The sequence below is a fragment of the Panthera onca genome, chromosome A2 (assembly GCF_046562875.1).
Source record: "Panthera onca isolate mPanOnc1 chromosome A2, mPanOnc1 haplotype 2, whole genome shotgun sequence".
Lineage (NCBI taxonomy): Eukaryota > Metazoa > Chordata > Mammalia > Carnivora > Felidae > Panthera > Panthera onca.
In genome coordinates, this window is record NC_138340.1 from 126,421,767 (window position 1) to 126,443,108 (window position 21,342).

General features: G+C 39.3%; 2 protein-coding genes across 3 annotated transcripts in view; one reads left to right on the forward strand and one right to left on the reverse strand.

Annotated features, from left to right (window-relative positions):
- Window positions 1–10,680, forward strand: part of EEPD1 (endonuclease/exonuclease/phosphatase family domain containing 1) — a 240,787-nt gene extending 230,107 nt beyond the window's left edge. The window contains exon 9 of the transcript XR_014137313.1: window positions 7,765–10,680. The gene's annotated coding sequence lies outside the window, so the exon portion shown is untranslated. The remainder of the gene's footprint in view (window positions 1–7,764) is intronic.
- A 108-nt stretch (window positions 10,681–10,788) lies between these two features.
- Window positions 10,789–21,342, reverse strand: part of MATCAP2 (microtubule associated tyrosine carboxypeptidase 2) — a 72,594-nt gene continuing 62,040 nt past the window's right edge. For both annotated transcript variants that reach the window (XM_060632877.3, XM_060632878.3), the window contains 2 exons: window positions 14,717–14,814; window positions 10,789–11,720 (listed from right to left, as the gene is read on the reverse strand). In XM_060632877.3, the coding sequence (XP_060488860.1) occupies window positions 11,559–11,720; window positions 14,717–14,814 (260 nt within the window). In that variant the 3' untranslated portion in view covers window positions 10,789–11,558. The remainder of the gene's footprint in view (window positions 11,721–14,716; window positions 14,815–21,342) is intronic.

The following is a 21,342-nucleotide window of genomic DNA, read 5'->3' on the forward strand; positions in this document are numbered from 1 at the left end:
CTGTCTCAAAACTAAATAAACATTAAAGTAAAATAAAATAAAATAAAATCTAGCTTGTCTGATAGAAATAAGGTTACTCCACCTTTGTTGTCACATCCATTAACATGATAGATGGCTCTCCATCCCCCCCAGTTTCAATGTGCAGGTGTCCTTAGGTCTAAAATGAGTCTCTTGCATGCAGCATATAGATGGGTCTCACTTTTTAATCCATTCTGATACCTTTTGATTGAAGTATTTAGTCCATTTACATTCAGAGTGATTATTGAAGGATATGAATTTAATGCCATTGTGTTACCTGTAAATTTGGAGTTTCTGAAGATGTTCTCTGTTTCTTTCTGGTGTTTGTTGCCTTTGATCTATTTTCCCCACTCAGAGATTCCCCTTCTTGCAGAGGTGGTTTAGTGGTCATGGACTCCTTTAGTTTTTGTCTGGGAAACTCTTTACCTATGCTTCTATTGTGAATGACTGTCTTGCTGGATAAAGTATTCTTGGCTGCATATTTTTCTCATCCAGCACATTGAATATATACTGCCATTCCCTTCTGGCCTGCCAACTTTCTATGGACAGATCTGCAAATCTGATTGGTCTTCCCTTGTATGTTAAGGACTTTTTTTCCATTGCTGCTTGCAGAATTCTTTCCTGTCGGTGTATTTTGTGAATTTGACTATGATAGATCTATGTGATGGCCTTCTTTTGAAGAATTTTTTGGGAGTTCTCTGTGCTTCATGGATTTTGATGTCTGAGTCCTTCCCCAGATTAGGGAAGTTTTCAGCTATAATATGCTCAGATAAAGCTTCTTCCCCCTTTCGTCTCCATCTTCTGGGACTCCTATGATGCAAATGTTATTACATTTTAAGAAATCGCGGCATTCCCTAAGTCTGCCTTCATGATCCAATACCTTTATTTCCCTCTTCTCTTCAGTTTAATTTTATCTTTATCTCCAGCTTAATTCTATAATTTTATCATCTAGGTCACTGATTTGTTCCTCTGCTTTGTCCATCCTCTCTGTTATGGCATACATTCAGGTTTGCATCTTGATTACAGCATTGTAAATTTTGGCCTGACAAGATTTTAGTTCTTTATCTCTCTAGTAGGGAATTCTCTAGTGTCTTCTGTACTTTTTTTCAAGCTCAGCTAGTAACCTTATAATTGCTGTTTTAAATTCTAGTTCAGACATCTTACTTATATCTGTATTGATGAAATCTCTGGCCATAATATTTACTTTCTGTTCTTTCTTTTGCGGTTATTTCCTCCAACTTGTCATTTTGTCCAGAAAACAAAACATTAAAAAAAAAAACTAGATCCTAGGTGTGTTTTGGTATGCTTGTTAAAAGAAGCTATATCCAAAGAATACAGTTAAAATAGTTACTATTTATAAATAAAAATATTTTTAAAATACAAATTAAAAAATTAAAAATTAAAGGGGCACCTGGGTGGCTCAGTTGGTTGAACATCTGACTTCCGCTCGGGTCATGATCTCACAGCTCGTTAGTTTGAGCCCTGCGTCAGGCTCTGTGCTGACAGCTCGGAGCTTGCAGCCTGCTTCAGGTTCTGTGCCTCCTTCTCTCTCTCTGCCCCAACCCACTCGCATTCTGTCTCTGTCTCTCTCAAAAATAAATAAACAAAAAAAAAGAAACATTAAAAAATAAAAAGTAAGCTAGATTCTATTTCCCCTAAAGCTGAAGCTTTGCAGCATTCTATGATCAGACTTGGTGTGTGCACATGGTCTGTGCTGGTCTTCTGGGTGAGGGGCCTGTTAAACTGATTCTCAGATGGACTTCCCTAGTGAATATGCACCTGCAGGTCGCCGGCGGCGCTGGCTTGGTGCAGTGGCTTCAGTCTCCACTTGATGGCACTGTTTAGCTCACTGAAGTTGTTCGCTGGTGGTGGGCAAGGGGTGAAAATAGCTTTGATCCACTCTCTCATCTCCAGAACGGGGAGCTTGTGCCCACCACTCCTCAGTAAGCCCTCACAGACAAGTCAGTAATCACCACTCCTGTGTCCCAAGGTTCCATCATATCCCTGCCTTTATCCTGTGTACGAGCTGTCTGTTTACCAGGCAGCACCACCCTTCTGTGTTTTATCTCAGGTGTGGCTGTATTTCAAATCTCTAAACTTCTGAGACCCCCATGGTGTGGCCCTACTCTGATTTTCTGTGGAAGGGTCTTGCTGCACTGTGTCTGGTGCCAGCTTGTCCCAGAAGATGGGTGCATGATCATGCAGTGGTTCAGAGTTTATGGTAAATCACAACACAAAGCCAGTGCCAAGGTTTGCTGCCCTCAGCCAGCATCTTTGTTCCTATGCTGGCAAATGGGGACCCTGGAGAGGTTGTATTACCTCTACCAAATACACTCCATGAAGGGGAATTGTTTTTCCCTGTGTGCCCAGGCTATCCTTAGACCATGCTGCCCACTACTGGGTCTCTGCCCTCCTTTCCAAGTGGAGCACTGCCGGATGTGTCCCTGGTGATGGCACTGACCTCCAAAGCTTTAGATTCTGTGCTCTGCTGTTTATTAAAAACAACAACAACAACAAAAAAAAAAACAAAAACAAAACAAAACAAAAAATACTCACAAAACTCTCGTTTTTTTGCAGTCAGTGGTTTTGGGGAAGTTTTTCCTGTGAAACCCTCTGTACATGTTTTCAGTTTTTTCACTTTCTCTTTCCTCTTTCAGTGGTCAGGGATCCTTCCCCTATGCAAAGCCCATGGCTCTTTTCTCCCCAAAATCAACTCTCCAACAGTTCCTACCTTCCACAGTGTGGTCATTTTTTTCTGCTTGGAGATGCACAGCTTTGTTCTCTCCATCCTCAAATCAATTTCTTGGGTGTTCAGAATGATATTTATCTAGCTGTGTTCAAGGGAGGATGCAAGCTTAGGGTTGCCCTACTCCTCCACCATCTTAACTAACCCTGTGTTTTCATGTAATCTTTGATATCATCTTTGATTACTTGGTTGACCTATTCAATATTTAATAGCATGTTACTTAACCTCCATGTATTTTTGCTCTTTCAAGATTTTTTCTTGGAGTCCATTTCTAGTTTCATAGTGTTGTGGTCAGAAAATATGCATGGTATAACTTCCAAATTTTTTAAAAAATTTGTTGAGATTTATTTTGTGGCTTAATATATGATCTAGTCTGGAGAATGTTCCTTGTGCACTTGAATATGTGTTCTGCTCTTTTACAATGGAATGTTCTGAATATGTCTGTTAAATCCATCTGGTCCAGTGTGTCATTCAAAGCCACTGTTTCTTATACATTGATGTATAAATAGAGTGTTAAAAGTCCCCTACTATTATTGTATTACTATCAATTACTTCTTTTATAGGTTATTAACTGTTTTATGTATTTGGGTGCTCTCACGTTGGATACATAAATATTTACAATTGTTTGTATCCTCTTGTTGGATTGTCTTCTTTATTTATAGTGTCCCTCTTTGTCTCTTGTATTTGTTTTAAAGTCTATTTTATCCGATATAAGTATTGTTACCCCAGCTTTATTTTATCATCTATGTGCATGATAAATGTTTCTCCATCCCCTCACTTTCAATCTTCAAGTGTCTTTAGGTCTGAAATTAGTGTCTTGTAGACAGCATATAGACGGGTCTTTTTTTTTTTTTTTTTTTAATCCGCTAGGTCACCCTGTCTGATTTGAGCATTTACTCCATTTCCATTCTAATTAGTTGTTGATACATATATATTTATTGCTGTTTTGTTACTTGTTCTGTGGTTGTTTCTATAGATTTTCTCTGATCCTTTCTTGCTCTCTTTCATGGTTTGTTGTCTTTCTTTAGTGGTATGCTTGGATTCCTTTCTCTTTATTCTTTGTATATCTATTACTAGTTTTTTGATTTGTGGTTACCACTAGGTTTATATATAATATATTATGCATATAACAGTCTACATGAAGTTGATGGTCACTTAAGTTTAAACTCATTCTTTACTCCTATCCCCATGACCCCATGTTTTAGGTATATGGTGTCATATTTTTACATCCTTTTATTTTAGGGATCCCTTGACTAATTTTTACAGAAATACCTATTTTTACTTTGTGTTTTTTTACTTTTCATATTCTCTAACTTACGGTCTTCCTTTCCACTCAAAAATTCCCCTTTAGTATTTCTTGTAGGGCTGGTTTAGTGGTCATGAACTCCTTTAGTTTTTGTTTGAGAAACTCTTTATCTTTGCTTCTATTTTGAATGATAGCCTTCCTGGATACAGTATTCTTCACTTGATCTTAGCCAAAAGGCCGAGAAGCGATTGGATACAGTATTCTTGCATGCAGATTTTTTCCCATTTCCGCACTTTGAATATGTCATACCACTCCCCTCTGGCCTGTAAAGTTTCTGCTGAAATACCAGCTTATAGCCTTATGGGGTTTCTCTTGTAAGTAACTGTCTTTTCTCTTGCTGCTTTAGATTTTTTTCCCTTTATTGCCACTTTTTGCCATTTTAATTACCCTGGGTTGAATTTTGGTAAAATTTCTTGGCTTCTATATCTGGATCTATTTCCTTCCCCAGATATGGGAGATTTTTAGCTATTATTTCTTTCAAATAAAGTGTCTGCCCCCTTATCTCTCTCTTCTTTGGAGATCCCCATAATGTAGACATTCTTATGTTTGTGGAGTCACTGAGTTCCCTATGACTATTATCAATTTGCATAATTTTATTTCCTCTCCTTTGCTCAACTTGGTTACTTTCCATTACTCTGTCTTCCAGGTTGTTAATTTGTTCCTCTGTTTCATCTAGCCTATTTATTCTATCAAGTTTTTTTAAAATTTCATTTATTGTGTTCTTGATCTCTGGCTTTTATCACTGTGTTAAGGGTCTCACTGATGTCCTCCACTCTTTTCTCTAGTCCACTGAGTGTCTTTATGATCAAGTTCTCTATCAGGCATATTACTTGTATCTATTTTGCTTTGATCTCTTGCTGTGGTTTGGTTCTGTTCTTCCATTTGGGAGATGTTTCTCAGTCTCCTCATTTTGTCTGATTTCCTATGTTAGTAAGTCAGCTACTTCTCTTGCTCTAATGATAACAGCCTTAAGAAGAAGAGGTCCTACAGTGCCCTTCAGTGCAATGTCCCATTCCCCAGGGCCTGGTGCTTCAGGGAGTGTCTCCTATGTATGTTGCATGTTCTCTGCTGTTGAGCCTTGGCTTCTTTTTCCTTCCATCCAGTTGACTGCAGAGGCTCTCTTTGCCTACTGTGGGCAGTGTTCGGTGGGGCATGTTTTAACATTTAACATTTTAATGCAGTGATCTACTTGTGAAATGACACCTGGACTCACCACTGCAAGAACTGAGGTCCCACAAAATGTACAGTTCTGGAGATAGAGTGTTGGCACAGTTTGCATGGGTCTTCTGGGGGACCCACAGTTCAGGAACCAAGATGAGCTCGACCGGGAAGGGCAGATCTGCTGAAGCACGAGTGATGGGGCTTCGTGCCTTACTAAGAAAATTAGTAAGGAGTGTTGGTACTGCACTGGTTCCTGAAGATGCCCATTGTTTTTGCTGCGGAGTGGAAGAGAGAAATGGCACCTGCCAGCTCCTTTGTCCCTGACTCCTGGAGGAATGTCCCCGTGACCCATCTGTATGGCCACGCTCTGCGATCAGCAAATCACTCTCCCTTCTGTCTGACCCCAGCATTTTTCAAACTACTGGATCTGTGCTGTATCTGCACGTGCTGTTTCTTGAGCTCTTTAAGGGCAGGGACTCAACTTCCTGATGCCCTCAGGGTTGTACCAGAGCTGAGGCCACAGAATGTTTAAATTCCAGGCTTTAAATCACTGTTTTTAAGAACTCGTGAAATGCACTCCTTCTTACTTTCAAACGGAAATATTATGAAGATTCATTCTCCCCAGTTGTGGGATCCCCAGCGTAAAAGTCTGGTTTTTCACCCCTCATGCCACCAGCTCCCTCTCCATAGTGGTTGGCCATGGTCTGTTTTGCTTCCAGACTGTGTTGTTGCCTTTCCTACCTTCTTCAGGGTGGCCTCTTCCCAGCCTTTAGTTGTGGAGTTTGTTCTGCCAGTCTTTGGATCATTTTCTAGGTTATTCACACTGTTATTAATGTTATCTAGTTGTATTTGTGGGATAAGGTGAGCTTAGGGTCCTCCTATTTGTCTATCTTCACAGCTGACTCTTGGCAGCTTTTTTCTTTCAGCACTTTGAATACATCATCCCACTCTTCCCTGGCCTGTAAGGATTCTGCTAAGCAATCTGACAAGATGGGATTCCAAGTTACAAACTTCTTTACTCTTGCTGCTTTTAATACTCTGGCTTTTGGTAGTTTTATTATAGTGTGTCTTGGAGTAGGTCTCTGGATTTGGAAACCCATAAACTTTATGAACATGGATATCCAAATTTCTTTCCAGGTTTGGGAAGTTTTTAGCCATTATTTTTAAAAATAAGCTTTTAGCTCCCTTCTCTCTCTCTTCTCCTCCTGCAACTCCAATAATTTATAAATTGTTTCTTTTGATGGTATCCCATAGATCACATAGGCTTTCATCACACTTTTTCATTCTTTTTTCTTTGTTCCCCCTCACTGGATAATTTCAGAGTTCCCATCTTCTAACTCATAGATTTTTTTTCCTGCTTGAGCCTTTGGTGTTGGTGCTATTGTATTTTTCATTTCATTCATTGTATTTTTCTACTCCAGAGTATGCTTCATCCTTTTTAGGATTTCTCTTTGTTAAAGTGCTCATTTTGTTCATGTATTGTTTTCCTGATTTTGTTGAATTGTCTGTGTATTCTTGTACCTCATTGAGCTTCCTTAAATATTTTGAATTATCAGTTAAATCAGATCTCCATGTCTTTGGGTTCAGTTACTAGAGGATTATCATAATCTTTCAGTGGTGTCCTATTTCCTTGATTTCTCATGTTCCTTAAATTTTGCATTGTCTTTGTATTTGAAGAATACACCTCCACCAATCTTGACTGTTTTGGGGAACTTTGGTCACTTCTGGTAGAGAATCTGAGACTGTCAGACTGTATGGATATGACTGCCCCATGCTTCTTGCTGCCTCCTGTGGTAGAAATCTTGTAAATTTATTTTTGAGAGAGAGAGAGTGTGCAAGCAGGGGAAGGGTAAGGAGAGGGGGAGACACAGAATCTGAAGCAGGCTCCAGGCTCTGAGCTGTGATCAGAGAGTCTGATGTGGGGTTTGAACCCACAAACTGTGAGATCATGACCTGAGGCAAAGTAGGACGCCTAACCAAGTGAGTCGCTCAGGCACCCCTCTTGTGGTAGCATTAAGTTTGTATGCCTTCTCTTGATTTTGCAATGGACAAGCCTTGGTGTGGACAGTCTTTTTGCTTTCCCAAGGGTAGGGCTAAAGCTCTACCTCTCTGGCCCACAAATTTGGGCAGACTTTTTGTACCTGGTCACTAGCTGTCTGCCAAAGTATGCTCTCAGTGCTGTTGGGAGTGCAGAGAGCCAGCCACAGGGTGTGTGTGTGTGTGTGTGTGTGAGAGAGAGAGAGAGATGCATCGAGCACTGGGGGTTTCCCATGGGCTAGTCAGGGAGATCCACCGGTAAGGCATCCCCAGAAGCTCATGAGCCAGCTTAATGGAGACTGATGCAGTTGGTAGACTGTATATCCCTTTAATGGCCTCCAAAAGTCATTATCTGCTACCCTTCCAGCTTCTTCCCATGCCCTAGTCACACAGACTTGATTCAGTACTCTGGGATGAGAGTGAAATGGGCCTCTTTGGTAGCATTCTGCAAAGGTGGGGAAGCTGGACACTTATGTACTCTCATTTCCCCCCACAGGAGAAATCACAACCTGAGATCTCACTTGGCCTGGAGTTGTTCCACTTTGGGGGAGAAGTGATGAGGCTAAACTATTCCTCTTCAATGCATCTAAACATATTTTTTGCTCCAATGGTGTGCTGAAACTTTTCTGCTGGTAACTTTGACTTACACAAAGCCTCTCCGGTCCATGGGTTACTGCCTGAGATTTAGTGTTTCCTAGGGGTTTGCAGACTGCAGCTGAGAGGGGTTGAAACTTGTTCACAGGCCACTGCTGGGTCCAAGCCAGGATCTTGGTCTGTTTGTTACCCGATGCATGGGTGGGCAAGATTCCTCCTGGGTTGCTTGTGTGTGTTGCTGGATCCTAAAGCTCCCACAAAGGCATTTTTGCCTATGGATGGATGCCAAATTATTGGGAGGTTGGAGAAGGTGCACAAATGAGGGACGTGTTATTCAGCCATGTTGCTGACATCATTTTCTGAAGTTGGTTGTCTTTATCCAGTAAAGGATAACTGGATGGCTGGAAAGAAGTGGAATATTCAGTTGTCTCTTCTCAGTGTCAAATTTCTGTTCTTTGTTTTGTCCTCTTCCTCTAAGTGCAGTTTCTTTCAGTTATGAAAGATAGAAGTTCAAGATCAAGGTATTGGCAGGTTTGGTTTCTCCTGAGGGCCATAAGAGAAGGGTCTGTTCAGGTATCTCTCTTTGGCTTGCAGATGGCCACCTTCTTGCTCTCTGTGCTCTCAAAATTCTATGTATTCTTAAAGCTCTTCCATAGCTAACAAACATCAGTATTTCACATCCTAGCACTAATTTTAAGAAATTAATTCCTTTAGGTACTGGAATCAGTGAAGAAAAATGGATGTCAAAGCCAGCTGACAATGTTTTCACAAGTAAAGATGTAAATTCAAAGACAACCACTAAGCATAAGGGTAAAGCACTGGCTCCTTTGGGCACTTGCTGGAGGTCTCAAGGGATCTCCTCCAGGCCCTTGATGACCCAAGCAGCTGTACTTGTGGTCTACTCCTTCTCCTGGGCTAAAGGTGCTCAGATTCCAAACACAAGCCTTGCAGAGTGGTAATGAAATATTGTGGACCCTAACCACTTTGCAAGTGGTCTTTAGGTGCCTCAAACACAGAAGCAGGCCCATTGATTACAGTTTATGTTCTTTTGGTAGCACTTTTTGGGCATGAGACTAGCCATGCTGTAACGTGGTTCTGTGCTACTATTCCTCACTGGACTGTGAACAGCTCCATGAGGGTATGAGCTGAATTAATTAGGGGAAAGGTGGAATGTGGTAAATGTAGTACTTTATAAAAAAGGACATTAGAAGATAAACAAACAATGGTCTCTTCAATAATTACCATACAATATAAAACCCAGAAATACCACAAAAATATAATTAAGGTTTGCATGCGCATATACTCACATATTTCATTTGAGAACTTCAGTGCTATTTATTTCTATTACAGCTAAACATAAGATGCCCAAATATATACAAAACAAACAATACAAATCTTAAACATCTTTACAAAGGTGAAAATGTAAAGAAATGGAGACTATGGATTTAGGTATATAAACAATTCACTCTGAATCCCATCTGATGTGAAAACCTAACTGTATTTGATACAATTATGTTAGAATTACAGTGGACAAAACTGATGAAATTCTAATCCTCAATAGCCTACAGCAAGTAACTATTAAAATTAATGCAACCTTCAACTATTCTCCTAAGTACTGCTGCTATAAATTTTCTATTTATTAAAACTTCAATTTTAGGGAACAAAACTGACCTTAGTGCTATTTCAGGAAAGAGAATAAACACTAATTAAATCTTCAATCCCAACTTTTAAAGTTTAGAGCTCTTTAGGTATTCTACTAATCTGCAACAATTTTTGGTTCATTGCTAACTTTTAAAATAGCTTAAGACAATCAATGTGATTTAAGGTCATTTTTTTGTCTGGATAGCACTGGTTTTTTGTCTTTATACTGAAGCAGTAAGGCAAGAAAGTGTTTCCTTTTCCAACTCAGATACAGAATATCCATTTTAAAATTCAGGGACTAGAATCACTATAAATAATCCTTTGACCAACAGGATATTAAGGCTGTTGTGATTTTCCTTTATATTTAAACTGTAACATGATTAGCAGTTATTGCCTACAGATGTTGAATTTATAAGCATTTGGGCTTAAATCACAGGACGTAAATATTGCCATTTGTCTATACTTCAATTCCAGTTAATGCACAGTTTTCACAATCACCTTTGATAAGTTTGAAGACAAAGTTAGAAAATGCTACACCAAAGCTGAAACTGGAGGGCTATGCTACAAGGAAGTATGCTCGAGGGGTCAAGAGTGGTTTTCCAGTATCTAGTCAGTGTTGGCACAGTGTATGCCCCAGCTCTGCACAGAAATGTGCAGGCCACACTCCAGCAATCATGGCACTGTGTGGGTACGTTTAATGCTCCAAAGGGCCTGGCCTGCTACTTACCAAAAGTGACATGTGTGGCTCTGTGAGAACCACCAGATGCCAGTTAGAATACATCCTGTCTGCTGCAACATTCTTCTTGGAGGCAAGCCCTTCTAGATACGTGAATGAGAAAATCACATAACCTAGCCTGCATAAAATTTCCTAAAATAATTTCCTAGCAGGAATGTGGACCAGGCTTTGCAGTATACATCTACCAGTGTTAGCACCATATTTAAGCCTGAAATGAGGTAAAGATAAACTCTCAGATAGCTTTGGGTAAAAATTACAGTAGCAATTTTGAATGGGGTATTTACAGCAGTGTTCTTCCTGATCATTAAAATAAGCTGTTTGAAGAACTATTTGATTCCAAGTATATATACCCAAGTATGTATGGAAATCAATAAATTATACAAAGCTAGGGGTATATGCTTTTAGCAGAGAAAATGTAGCAAAACAGAACTCTCATTTTTCAAAGTCAAACTGTCATTATTGGCTTGATGAAATAAAATATACTCAGACAATATCACAAGACCAGTTTACCAAATGGCAATGTCCAGGAATTCCATTTTTCAGGGCATGGTCAAGTTGACGGTAGATGCTACCTAGTCAACATCCAGCTCCTACAGAAACTACATTAGTGTATTTGTGTCTTGCTGGTCGCTCCATTTAACAAAAAGGTGAGTAGCTTCTCTCTCTTCCCTAGCTATTTTAGTCTATGTAGACAAACCACTTGTACTTACCATCTATATACAGGAATGGGGAGGGAAAGACCCTAAAACTTCGTTAAAATCTGGAAGGGATAAAGTTTGTTTCAGCAAATAAAGTTTAGGGAATAACTAGACAAAATGAGGTAATTCTCTAATTTAGTTCCTATAAATTGATAAGGTGAAACAATAATGTGTAAAATAAAGAAAAAAAAGCAGCTAGCTTTTGGGAGCATAACAAAACTAATTTTTCAAAGAATTGCCATTATTTATCAAGTAAAATATAATCTTGTAGTTAAAACAAGACTGGAATTCAGTCTCTAGCCAGGGCTGGTCTTGGTGCTCAGGCAGATGCTTATTACTCAGTTTGACCAAGATTCTTCAAAAACACTCACCAGTAGTAGTTTCATCAGACTCTGTTGAGATCCAGATGAAAATAGGAGGAACTTCCCCCTGCAGCCTATAGAAACATGTTAGGGAAACAGTGTAAGGTTTGTACTTAACCTTTTAAAAATTCAGCTGAATACTGCAGATCATTCTTCAGAAAACTCATGTAAACACTCATCTTTTATAAATATGCTGGTGCTAACTGCACCTAACTGGTAATATAGAGGTATAGCTTCACTATGTCTGCAAGAATGCTGATTAATATATAAGATCTTTCAGTTCCCTGTCAGTCAATTCATTCACTTCCATGATCTTCTCTAAATGTTCCATGTATCGGCCATGGTCCTGCAGGAAATGAGGGACCCTCATGTTTTCAATAACTGCCAATCCTTTTAAGCGATCCACATCTTCATAAGAGACCTGAAAAAAGGAAGATAGTTTTCATACGCAAGTAACTTCTTCCCTAAGTCTTAAGTGAAACTTTACATGGACTGGTTTTCAAATTACTTTAATACCTGCAAAATAACAAAAATCAGTGACTTCCTTTATTAAATAAGAATGTGTTTTAAAAAATCACTAGTACTGACTTAACACTCAATCTTGGACTTATACTCAGTTTGTCTAGAAATTATACAACTAAATGTAATACATGTGTATGAGAAACTCTAAATCTAAACAAATGTCCTAAATTCAAATAAAAGAACCCAGGAAATAGCTAGAATATAAATGCCATATTATGGAATTAGGAATAAGCACAATTATATACTGAATTCCTATTTTCTATTTAATTTCAGAAATAAAACTGTGTTTTATGTAGAATTATTTTACTTTTATTTTGAATATTTGTAAGCAAATATTTTATAAAATTTCACGTTATTCACTTACTTACATAAAACGTTTCACCCATAAATACCAAAGATTGGCTTAAGTTCTAGAAACTGTCATTACAACTTTAAATTCCAAAACATGGCTGGCTTTAAAAACTACTGTCTTCTGATCAACACTCTTCCTGATTCAGTGGAAAGATTATAAAGAAATCATGTTCATATTGTATTTTATTACATTTTAAAATTTAAGTTATTGAAATTATTTGAGTATTTATACCACTAAGTGTAATGAAAATGGGTTTGTTGTTGATATTGGTGTGGTTTAGTAATTTATTTTTCCTTTCTTGACTGAGGAGACACAGCCATAAATATGTTGCTAAAGTCAATGTCCAAAGAATTACTGTGTCTGTTTGCTTTTAGTTTTTGGTGTTTAATCCACTTTGAGTTTATTTTTGTCTATGGTGTAAGAAAGCAGTCCAGTTTTCTCAGCACCATTTACTGAGGGAAGTTGTCTTTTCTCCACTGTATATTCTTGCCTCTATCATAGATTAATTGATAAAGGCATGAGTTTATTTCTGGGCTATCCTGTTCCATTAATTTACGTATCTGTTTTTGTATTAACGCCATACTGTTTTGATCACTACAGCTTTGTAGTGTTCCTTGAAATCTCGGATTCTTACACATTCAGTGTGGTTCTTTATTCAGATGGCTTTGCTATTCGAGGTTGTTTGTGGTTCTGTACAAATTTTAGGATTATTCTAGTTCTGTGAAAAATGCTACTGGTATTTTGATAGGGATTGTGCTGAATCTGTAGATTGCTTTGGCTATTAGGGAAATTTTAACAGTATTAATTGTTCTGATCCAAGGGCACAGTATATCCTTCTACTTGTTTGTGGCATCTTCATTTCTAGATATTTTATCCTTTTGGTACGATTGTAAATGGGACTAAATTCCTCTTTCTGCTTTGTTATTAATATGTAGAAATGCAACAGATTCCTGTGTATTAAATTTTTATCCTTAGAAAAATAGGGGCACCTGGGTGGCTCAGTCGGTTAAGGGGCCGACTTTGGCTCAGGTCATGATCTCGCGGTCCGTGAGTTCTAGCCCCGCATCAAGCTCTGTGCTGACAGCTCAGAGCCTGGAGCCTGTTTCAGATTCTGTGTCTCCCTCTCTCTGACCCTCCCCTGTTCATGCTCTGTCTCTCCCTGTCTCAAAAATAAATAAACGTTAATTTAAAAAAAAAAAGAAAAAGAAAAAGAAAAATATCTCAGCTGAGATTTGGGTAGAAAAAGTCTAAAATGAGCCCAGAGCATTTTACTTAGCCAGCAAACATGATGACATGTTTTTAAAAACAAAGGAGTAGCCAGTGGAAGGGCTGAATAAAAGAGTAAGTCTGGGGTTCCTGGGTGGCTCAGTTGGTTAAGTGTCTCACTCTTTTGATTTTGGCTCAGGTCATGATTTCTCGGTTTGCAAGATTGAGCCCCACCTTGGGATCTGCACTGACAGTGCAGAGCCAGTTTGCGATTCTGTGTCTTCCTCTCTTCTGCCCTTCCCTCACTCATGCTCTCTCAAAGTTTTTTTTTTTTTTAAAGAGTAAGTCCATAACAATACTACAAAAAAGAATGAAATGCAAAAGAATCAAAATATCTCTATTTTGCTACCACTAGTGTAATTAACTGATTGGGCAAAGAACAATGGATATTAAAACCATTCCTTGAAAGATTTAAGGAACAGTACATTCACAGGTATTACCCCACAGATTACTTATTTAATACAAAAAAGATACCTTTATTTTCTGATCTTTCCAGATCTTTCCATTGTAATTTACCCAGTGATCAAACGAAGTATCACTGATAATGGAACAAAATCACATGTCTGCTTTCTAGCATGATGCACTATAAACTATACAAGTCACGCATGTAGTGTATTCTTGGTAAAAAACGTTTAGCCTGAATCTAACCATAAGAAAACAATTCATTAATCCAGATTGTAGGAACTCCCAAGAAAATGGTCCTGGACTCTCAAAAATGTCAGGAAAAACAAAAACACTTGGTAGAGGGCAGCACAAGAGGAACTGTTACAGATTAAGAGACTAAATATTATAAACAAATGCAGGATCCAATCCTGATTGTAGCTCTTTTTTTGTGAGCCAGGATCCAAAGGACATTTTTGGGATAATCTGAGAAATATTAAGTAGACTGTGTTTTAGATATTGTATTGAATCAGTGATACATTTCTTAAAAAAAAAAATCACATGGTCGTGTCACAATATTTGGGAGATAAAGGGGAAAGTGTTATATTTGCAGCTCACTTTAAAATGCTTTAGAAGATGTACATTAAAGATACATTGCCAAATTTATTTTTCCCTTCATTTACCTCTTATTGTCCACGAAGAAATTCTGAAACTTGGTTTTGTAACAACCATACTTCTTCCCTCCAGTTATCACAAGAAGGAAACTTACTCCAACACAAAGTATAAAAACAATTTGAACCTGAATCTTATTGAATCATCAAATTGAGCTGAAGGAAATAATGACCCCGGGTGTTGGTTTCACACCAACCAATGGTTTTGCCATTGGTTTCACTCACCTTCCCCAGGGCAGTCAGTAGATGAAAGTCAATGGTCTCTCTGTACCGGAGGATCTGCAGGATGCCATCCAAGTAGACCTGGTCTTTACTGAAGCACCCTGGAGGAACCACAATAGCATTTATTTTCTGACGTTTAGTAAAATTACTAAGTAATCAGATACTAACCCATTCCCTTTACTGTAGGAATCAGCCCTGAGTGAAAATATACACGGCAAATTAACTGTCTTCATAACATAAAATAGAGGGTCTTGGGAAGCACCAGGATAATGTGCCAAGTGGCAGCTTCCCTTTAAGAATTTTTTCTCTCCAGATCCCCTCTCCCATAATTAAAGCAGCATTTTTTCCAGTTATAAAGAAACACAGGTAGTTAAAAATACAGGACTCATAAATATGTCACCCACACTCCCACTATTTGGTCATAACCCTAACTCCCATGTACACAGAGGCACTTGAGGCAAGGGGAAGGATGCCTACAAAGCAGTGAATCTCAAAGGCAATGTGGAGACATGGGATCTCAGAAACCCCTGGTTTTTAAAAATGCTACTCCTTACACCATTAAAAAGTTATAGGTAATGTTGATACTATTCCTCCATATGAAAATAAGAATTAGAACTGGATTTTAACATGGACACTTAAAAGCAGAATAAAATATGAAGACATGGAAAGTGCGAACAGCCCACGGGAACGGAGACTAGTTAAGAGTGTTCCACTCACAAAGAAAATTTTTCTCCCGTGACATAACTTATGTAAATTTTCTAAAATTTTGCTCTATTAAATGGACTAAAATTCTATCCTCCATTAAGTCCTACATTAAGAAAGTATTACTTTTTTTAGGTATGCTAAAAGCATAGGAATTATGGACAAAAAGTGGGACACTTTGTAAACTAGGCTCCTATCTCATAAGCTGGTCCTACTTTTCAGTAGGAACAAAACTCTTATTAGAGATACATAATGCAAGAGCCCTGACTGGATCTAGATTTTTAAAAATGGCTATAAGGAACACTTTCCTTATAGCTATTTTTCCTCCACAGTATGGGAGAAAATATTTGTAAATCCTATATCTGACAAGAGATTTGTAATTAGAACATACAAAGAACTCTTACAACTCAATAATAAAAGTAACCCAATAAAAAAATGGACTAAGGGTCTAAATAGACAATTATCCACAGGAAATATGCAAAGGACCATGAAAAGATGCTCAACATCATTAATCATCAGGGAAATGCAAATCAAAACCCCAGTGTGGTAGGACTTCCAAGGAAGATGGCAGAGTAGGAGGATCCTAAGCTCACCTTGTCCCAAGATGAAGATAGTTATTGACACCCACATTAGTGTAAATAACTCAAAAAAACAACCTGAAGACTGGAAGAACACACTCTCCACAGCTAAATGTAGAGGAGAGGCCACACTGAAGAGGGTAGAAAGGGCAGAGATAGGAGATTGTCTTCAGGAGAGAGGAACACCATAAGCATGCAGGAAGGAGAGAGGATCAATGTAAAACATACTGAAGGGAGAGGAGCAGATCTCACACCTGGCACCCTACACCTAGGGGACCTGCACTACAAAGACAAATCCCTTAACATTTGGCTTTGAAAGCCAGAGGGGCTTAACTTCATGGGTTCTTACAGTCAGTGGGGCTTAATACCTGGAACTTTAAAAATCACAAAGCTCTGGCATGGGAGACCTGGAGAGCAATAGGAAACTGAGTCCCTAACCTTAAAGAGAAAGCATACCAAACAACCCCACTGAGGTGCAGCATAGAAGCAGCACTGGGGTGTATGGGAAGGAGACTTATTTACTAATCTCAGCATGTGTGCTGGAGGGACAAGAATCTTTAGAAGACTTCTCCAAGAACAAAAGAGCTGATGGGTGCCATCCCTCTCCCAACCACAACCTAGATACATGGACACATGCAGGAACCAGAACAAACACTCTCCACCTGGCTTGCTAACAGTGCACCCTGCCCCCTCCAGCCCATCCTCAGCAGTTCTCCAAAACAGCTACAGGTCCCCTCAGAGAGCAGACCCTCGCCCAGCTTGCAAAGCTGTATTCTCCTGCAGATCCACCCCTCCATCCTGTCCTCCACAGGAGTTTTCCCAGATGGCTGCAGGTCCCCTCCAACAGCAGACCACTGTGGATCTTGCAGTGCACCCCAACCACACAGCACTACAAAACCTCTTCTTCATAAGGCCACTACTCTCAAGAGCAGGAAAGGTAGCTGACTTTACTAACACAAAGAAACACATCCAGGAGAGTTAGAAAAAATGAGGAGACAGAGGAATATCTCCCAAATGAAAGAATAGGACAATATCCCTGCAAAAGAGCTAAATGAAACGGTTTATGCAATATGCCTGACAGAGAATTTAAAGTAATGGCCTCATGGGCTTGAGAAAAGAGTGGAAGATTTCAGTTAAGACCCTCGACAAAAAGACGGAAAACATAAAGAACCAATCCCAGATCAAGAACTCAATAACTGATATTAAAAATACACTAGTAGGAATAGATAGTAGAGTAGAGGAAGCAGAAGAATGGATCAGCAACCTGGAGGACAGAGTAATGGAAATCAAGAAGCTGAACAGGAAAGAGAAAAACAATAAAAAATGAAAATAAATTAAGAAAACTCAGCAACACCATCATGCATAATAACATTCTAAGGACCTCAGAAGGAGGAGAGAGAGAAAAAAGAGGGAAGAAAATTTATCTGAAAAAATAATAGCTAAAAACTTCCCTAATCTGGGGAAGGTAAAAGAAATCCAGATCAGGAGGCACAAATGGCTCCCGATAAAATCGACTCAAGGAGATCCGCACCAAGATATATAGCAATTGAGATGGAGTTAAGATGGTGGAGTAGTATGGAGACCCTGAGCTTGTCACCTCCCTGAAACACAGCTAGATCAGCATCAAACTATTTTTGAATACCAAGGGAACTGATCTGAGGATTAACGCAACAATCTGCATAATTTGAGCCAGAGAACTTGGCAGGTACATGGTGTGGAAAGGTGAATTGGGGGACAGAAAAGTCACGGAGCCATGGAGGACAGGGAACCATTTTTGCGGAGAGAGGACAGGAGCGGGGGGTGGGGGGGAGAATGCAGCAGATCGGGATCATGTAAGAAAAGCACTCCCCCCAAAAGCAACTAGAGAAAGAAAAAGAGTGAAAACACTCACAGGGAACTGGGCAAGAAATCTGTTCCCCAAAACTATTACAGAGTGAAAGGAGAGGGTTCCAATATCACCAGGATTCTATAAACTGTGGAGCGTGGTCTGAAGTTTCAGTGCACCTGTCAGTGCTCTGGTGAGGAAGTGGGACAAATCCCCAGGAGCAGTACTCTGAAAGGTCCCCGTGTGCCATACAGGGAGAAAAGATTCCCCTGCTAGGAATCCATTTGGTAGAGGTCTCCCAGTGGGCAAAAGTCCCACCAGACCTCAGAGAGCTGCCACTTTTACTGAAATTGGACCAAAGACACTAGAGTGCAGGAAAACCTGGTGCCAGCTGTGTTGTGATTTACCATAAACTCTGAGCCTCTGCTGCTTTGGGAGCAGGCAGACATTTTCTGGGACAAGCCAGCACCCAGCCATTGTTCAGCAAGATCTTCCCCCAGAGAATCAGTGCAGGTCTAAACCGCAGGGGTCTCTGAAGGGTGGGGTTTTGAAACACAGCCCCATATGAGATAAAACTCTGGAGGGAGGCGCCACCTGGTAGACAGCTTGAACAGAAGGTAAAGGTGGGGAGTGGATGGAAGGCTAAGAAAAAGGAGGGGTGTTTGATCATGTTTGTGAGAGCACAAAATTCCATGCCAGAGATTAGAGAGCTGGGTGAAGCTATTTTCACCTCTAGCAGGTGTGCGTACATATAGAGACCGACCCCACTGAGCTAAGTGGAGCCACCAAGTGGAGAACAGAGCTGTTACACCACACCCTGCCTACCTGTGCCCTCCAAGCACCTCCCCCAGAAGACCAGCACAAATCCCTTCCAACTGCTTAGTCTACAGACTATAGTATGCTGCAGTTTCAATTCTAGGGGAAACTGGATGTAACTTCATTTGGGTCTCAAGCTGTTTGTTGGTTTGGTTGTTTTCTTTGCTTCTGTTTTTATGTTGTTTTTCTTTTCTTTCTATTTCTTGGATAAAGAGCAAAATTTTAAATTTAAACAAATTTTTTATTCAATTAATTTTTTTTAATTTTAAATGTTTTTTTCTCTTTTCTATCAAGCGTCTCTGAGCAAATAGACTGGAACACACCTAGGATCTAGCTTCCTTTATTTGATTTTTTTGTTTTGTTAAAATATATAGTAATTAAAATGGCAAGAAGCAGAGATTAAGAGAGAATTTTAAAGCAGCAAGGGAAAGGGGGTGCCTGGATAGCTCAGTTGGTTGAGCGTCCAACTTCAGCTCAGGTCATGATCTTGTGGTTTCTGAGTTTGAACCCCATGTCAGGCTCTGTGCTGACAGCTCAGAGCCTGGAGCGTGCTTCAGATTCTATGTCTCCCTCCCTCTCTGTCTCTGCCCCACTTGCACTCTTTCTCCAAAACATAAACAGACATTATATTTTTTTTTTTAAAAAAGCAGCAAGGGAAAAGAAAACAGTTACACACAAGAGAAACCCAATTAAGACTATTAGCTGTTCAGCAGAAACTTTGCAGGCCAGAAGGGAGTGGCATGATATATTTGAAATGCTGAAAGAAAACATCATTCAGAACAGAAGGAGAGAGAGAATTTCCCAAACACAAGTTAAAGGAATTCATCACACTAAACCAGCCTTACAAGAAATGCTAAAGGCGTTTCACTGAGTGGAAAGGAAAGACCATAAGCAGGAATAAGGAAAGTAGGAACCACAAAAGTAATAAAATAGAGCACATGTATAAAAATCAGTCAAGGGATTCACAAAAGGAAGTAAATTATGACACCATATACCTAAAACGTGGTGGGGAGAGGAGTATAGATTTAACGCTTTTAGTATGGTTTACTAATGAAGAACTTAATGAAGAGACTCCAGCAAAAATTCCTAGAACTGATAAATGAATTCAGTAAGGTTGCACAATACAAAATCATTATACTGAAATCCACTGCATTTCTATACACTGATATTGAGCATATAGAGAAATTAAGAAAACAATCCCATTTACAATTGCACCAAAAATAAAATACCTAGGAGTAAACTTAACCATGGAGATGAAAGACCTGTACTCTGAAAATTATAAAACACTGATGAAAGAAACTGAAGGTGACACAAATGGAAAGATACTCCATGCTGATAGATTTGTACAATATTGCTAAAATGACCATACTACGTAGCAATTTCCAAATTTAATGCAATCCCTATTAAAACATCAATAGCATTTTTCAAAGAACTAGAGCAATTAATCCTAAAATTTGTATGTAACCGCAAAAGACCATAAATAGCCAAAGTAATCTGGGAAAAAAGAACAATATGGGAGGTTATCACAATCCTGATTTCCAGATACATTACCAAGCTCTGGTAATCAAAGCGGTATGGTACTGATGCAAAAATAGATACATACGTCAATGGAAAAGAATAGAGAACACAGAAATAAACCAATGATTATATGGTCAATTAATCTTCAGCAAAGGAGGCAAAAATATTCAATGGGGAAAACTTTCTTCAACAAATGGTGTTGGGAAAATTGGACCACCTTCTTACACCATACACAAAAATAAACTGAAAATGATTTAAGGAACCTAAATGTGAGACCCGAAACTAAAAATCCTAGAAAAGAGCACAGGGAATAACTGGACACTGGCAATGTTTGTCTAGATCTGTCTCCTGAGGCAAGGGAGCACAAAACAAAGAAAAAAAGAAACCAAAAGAACCACTCTTAAATATAGAGAATAAACTCACAGTTACCAGAGGGGAGGTGGGTGGGAGATGAGTGAAACAGGTGAAAGGAATTAAGAGTACATTTATCGTGATAAGCACTGAATAAATACAGAATTGCTGAATCACAATATTGTAAACCTGAAACTAATATAACACTATACTAATGACACTGGAATTTTAAAAAATAAAACATTTAAAAAACAAAACAAAAAACCACAATGAGATACCCACTAGGATGATTATAATAATAATTTTAAAAGTGAAAACAGTAAGTGTTGGTAAGGATATGGAAAAATAAGAACCAAAGGATGGCAGAGCAGCATGGAGACCCTCCCTCAGCTTCTCTTGTCCCTGAAATGCAGCTAGATCAGCACCAAACCATTTTGCACACCTAGGACTGAGCAGAGAGAATTTGCATAACTTGAGCCCAGAAACTGGCAGGTACACAGTGTGGAGAGGAGAACTGGGGGAGTGAAAAGCCACAGCAGGTAGGGAGCTGTTTTGGCAGAGACAAAGGAGAAGAGTGCAGTCATTGGGAGAGTGCAGGGAAAACATTTCCCTGGAGAGAAAGAGTGAAAACACTTGCAGGGGACTGAACAAGAAATCTGTTTCCCAAAACCACTGACAGGAATAAAGGAGGAGTCTCAATACTACCGGCATTCTATAAACAGTGGAGCACAGAGTTTGATATTCCAGAGCTCAGTGCCTGGTGGCACTCTGGTGAGGAAGTAGGGTGAATCCCCAGGAGCAGGCAGAGTGGTCCAGGGGTCCATGTGCCACACGGGGAG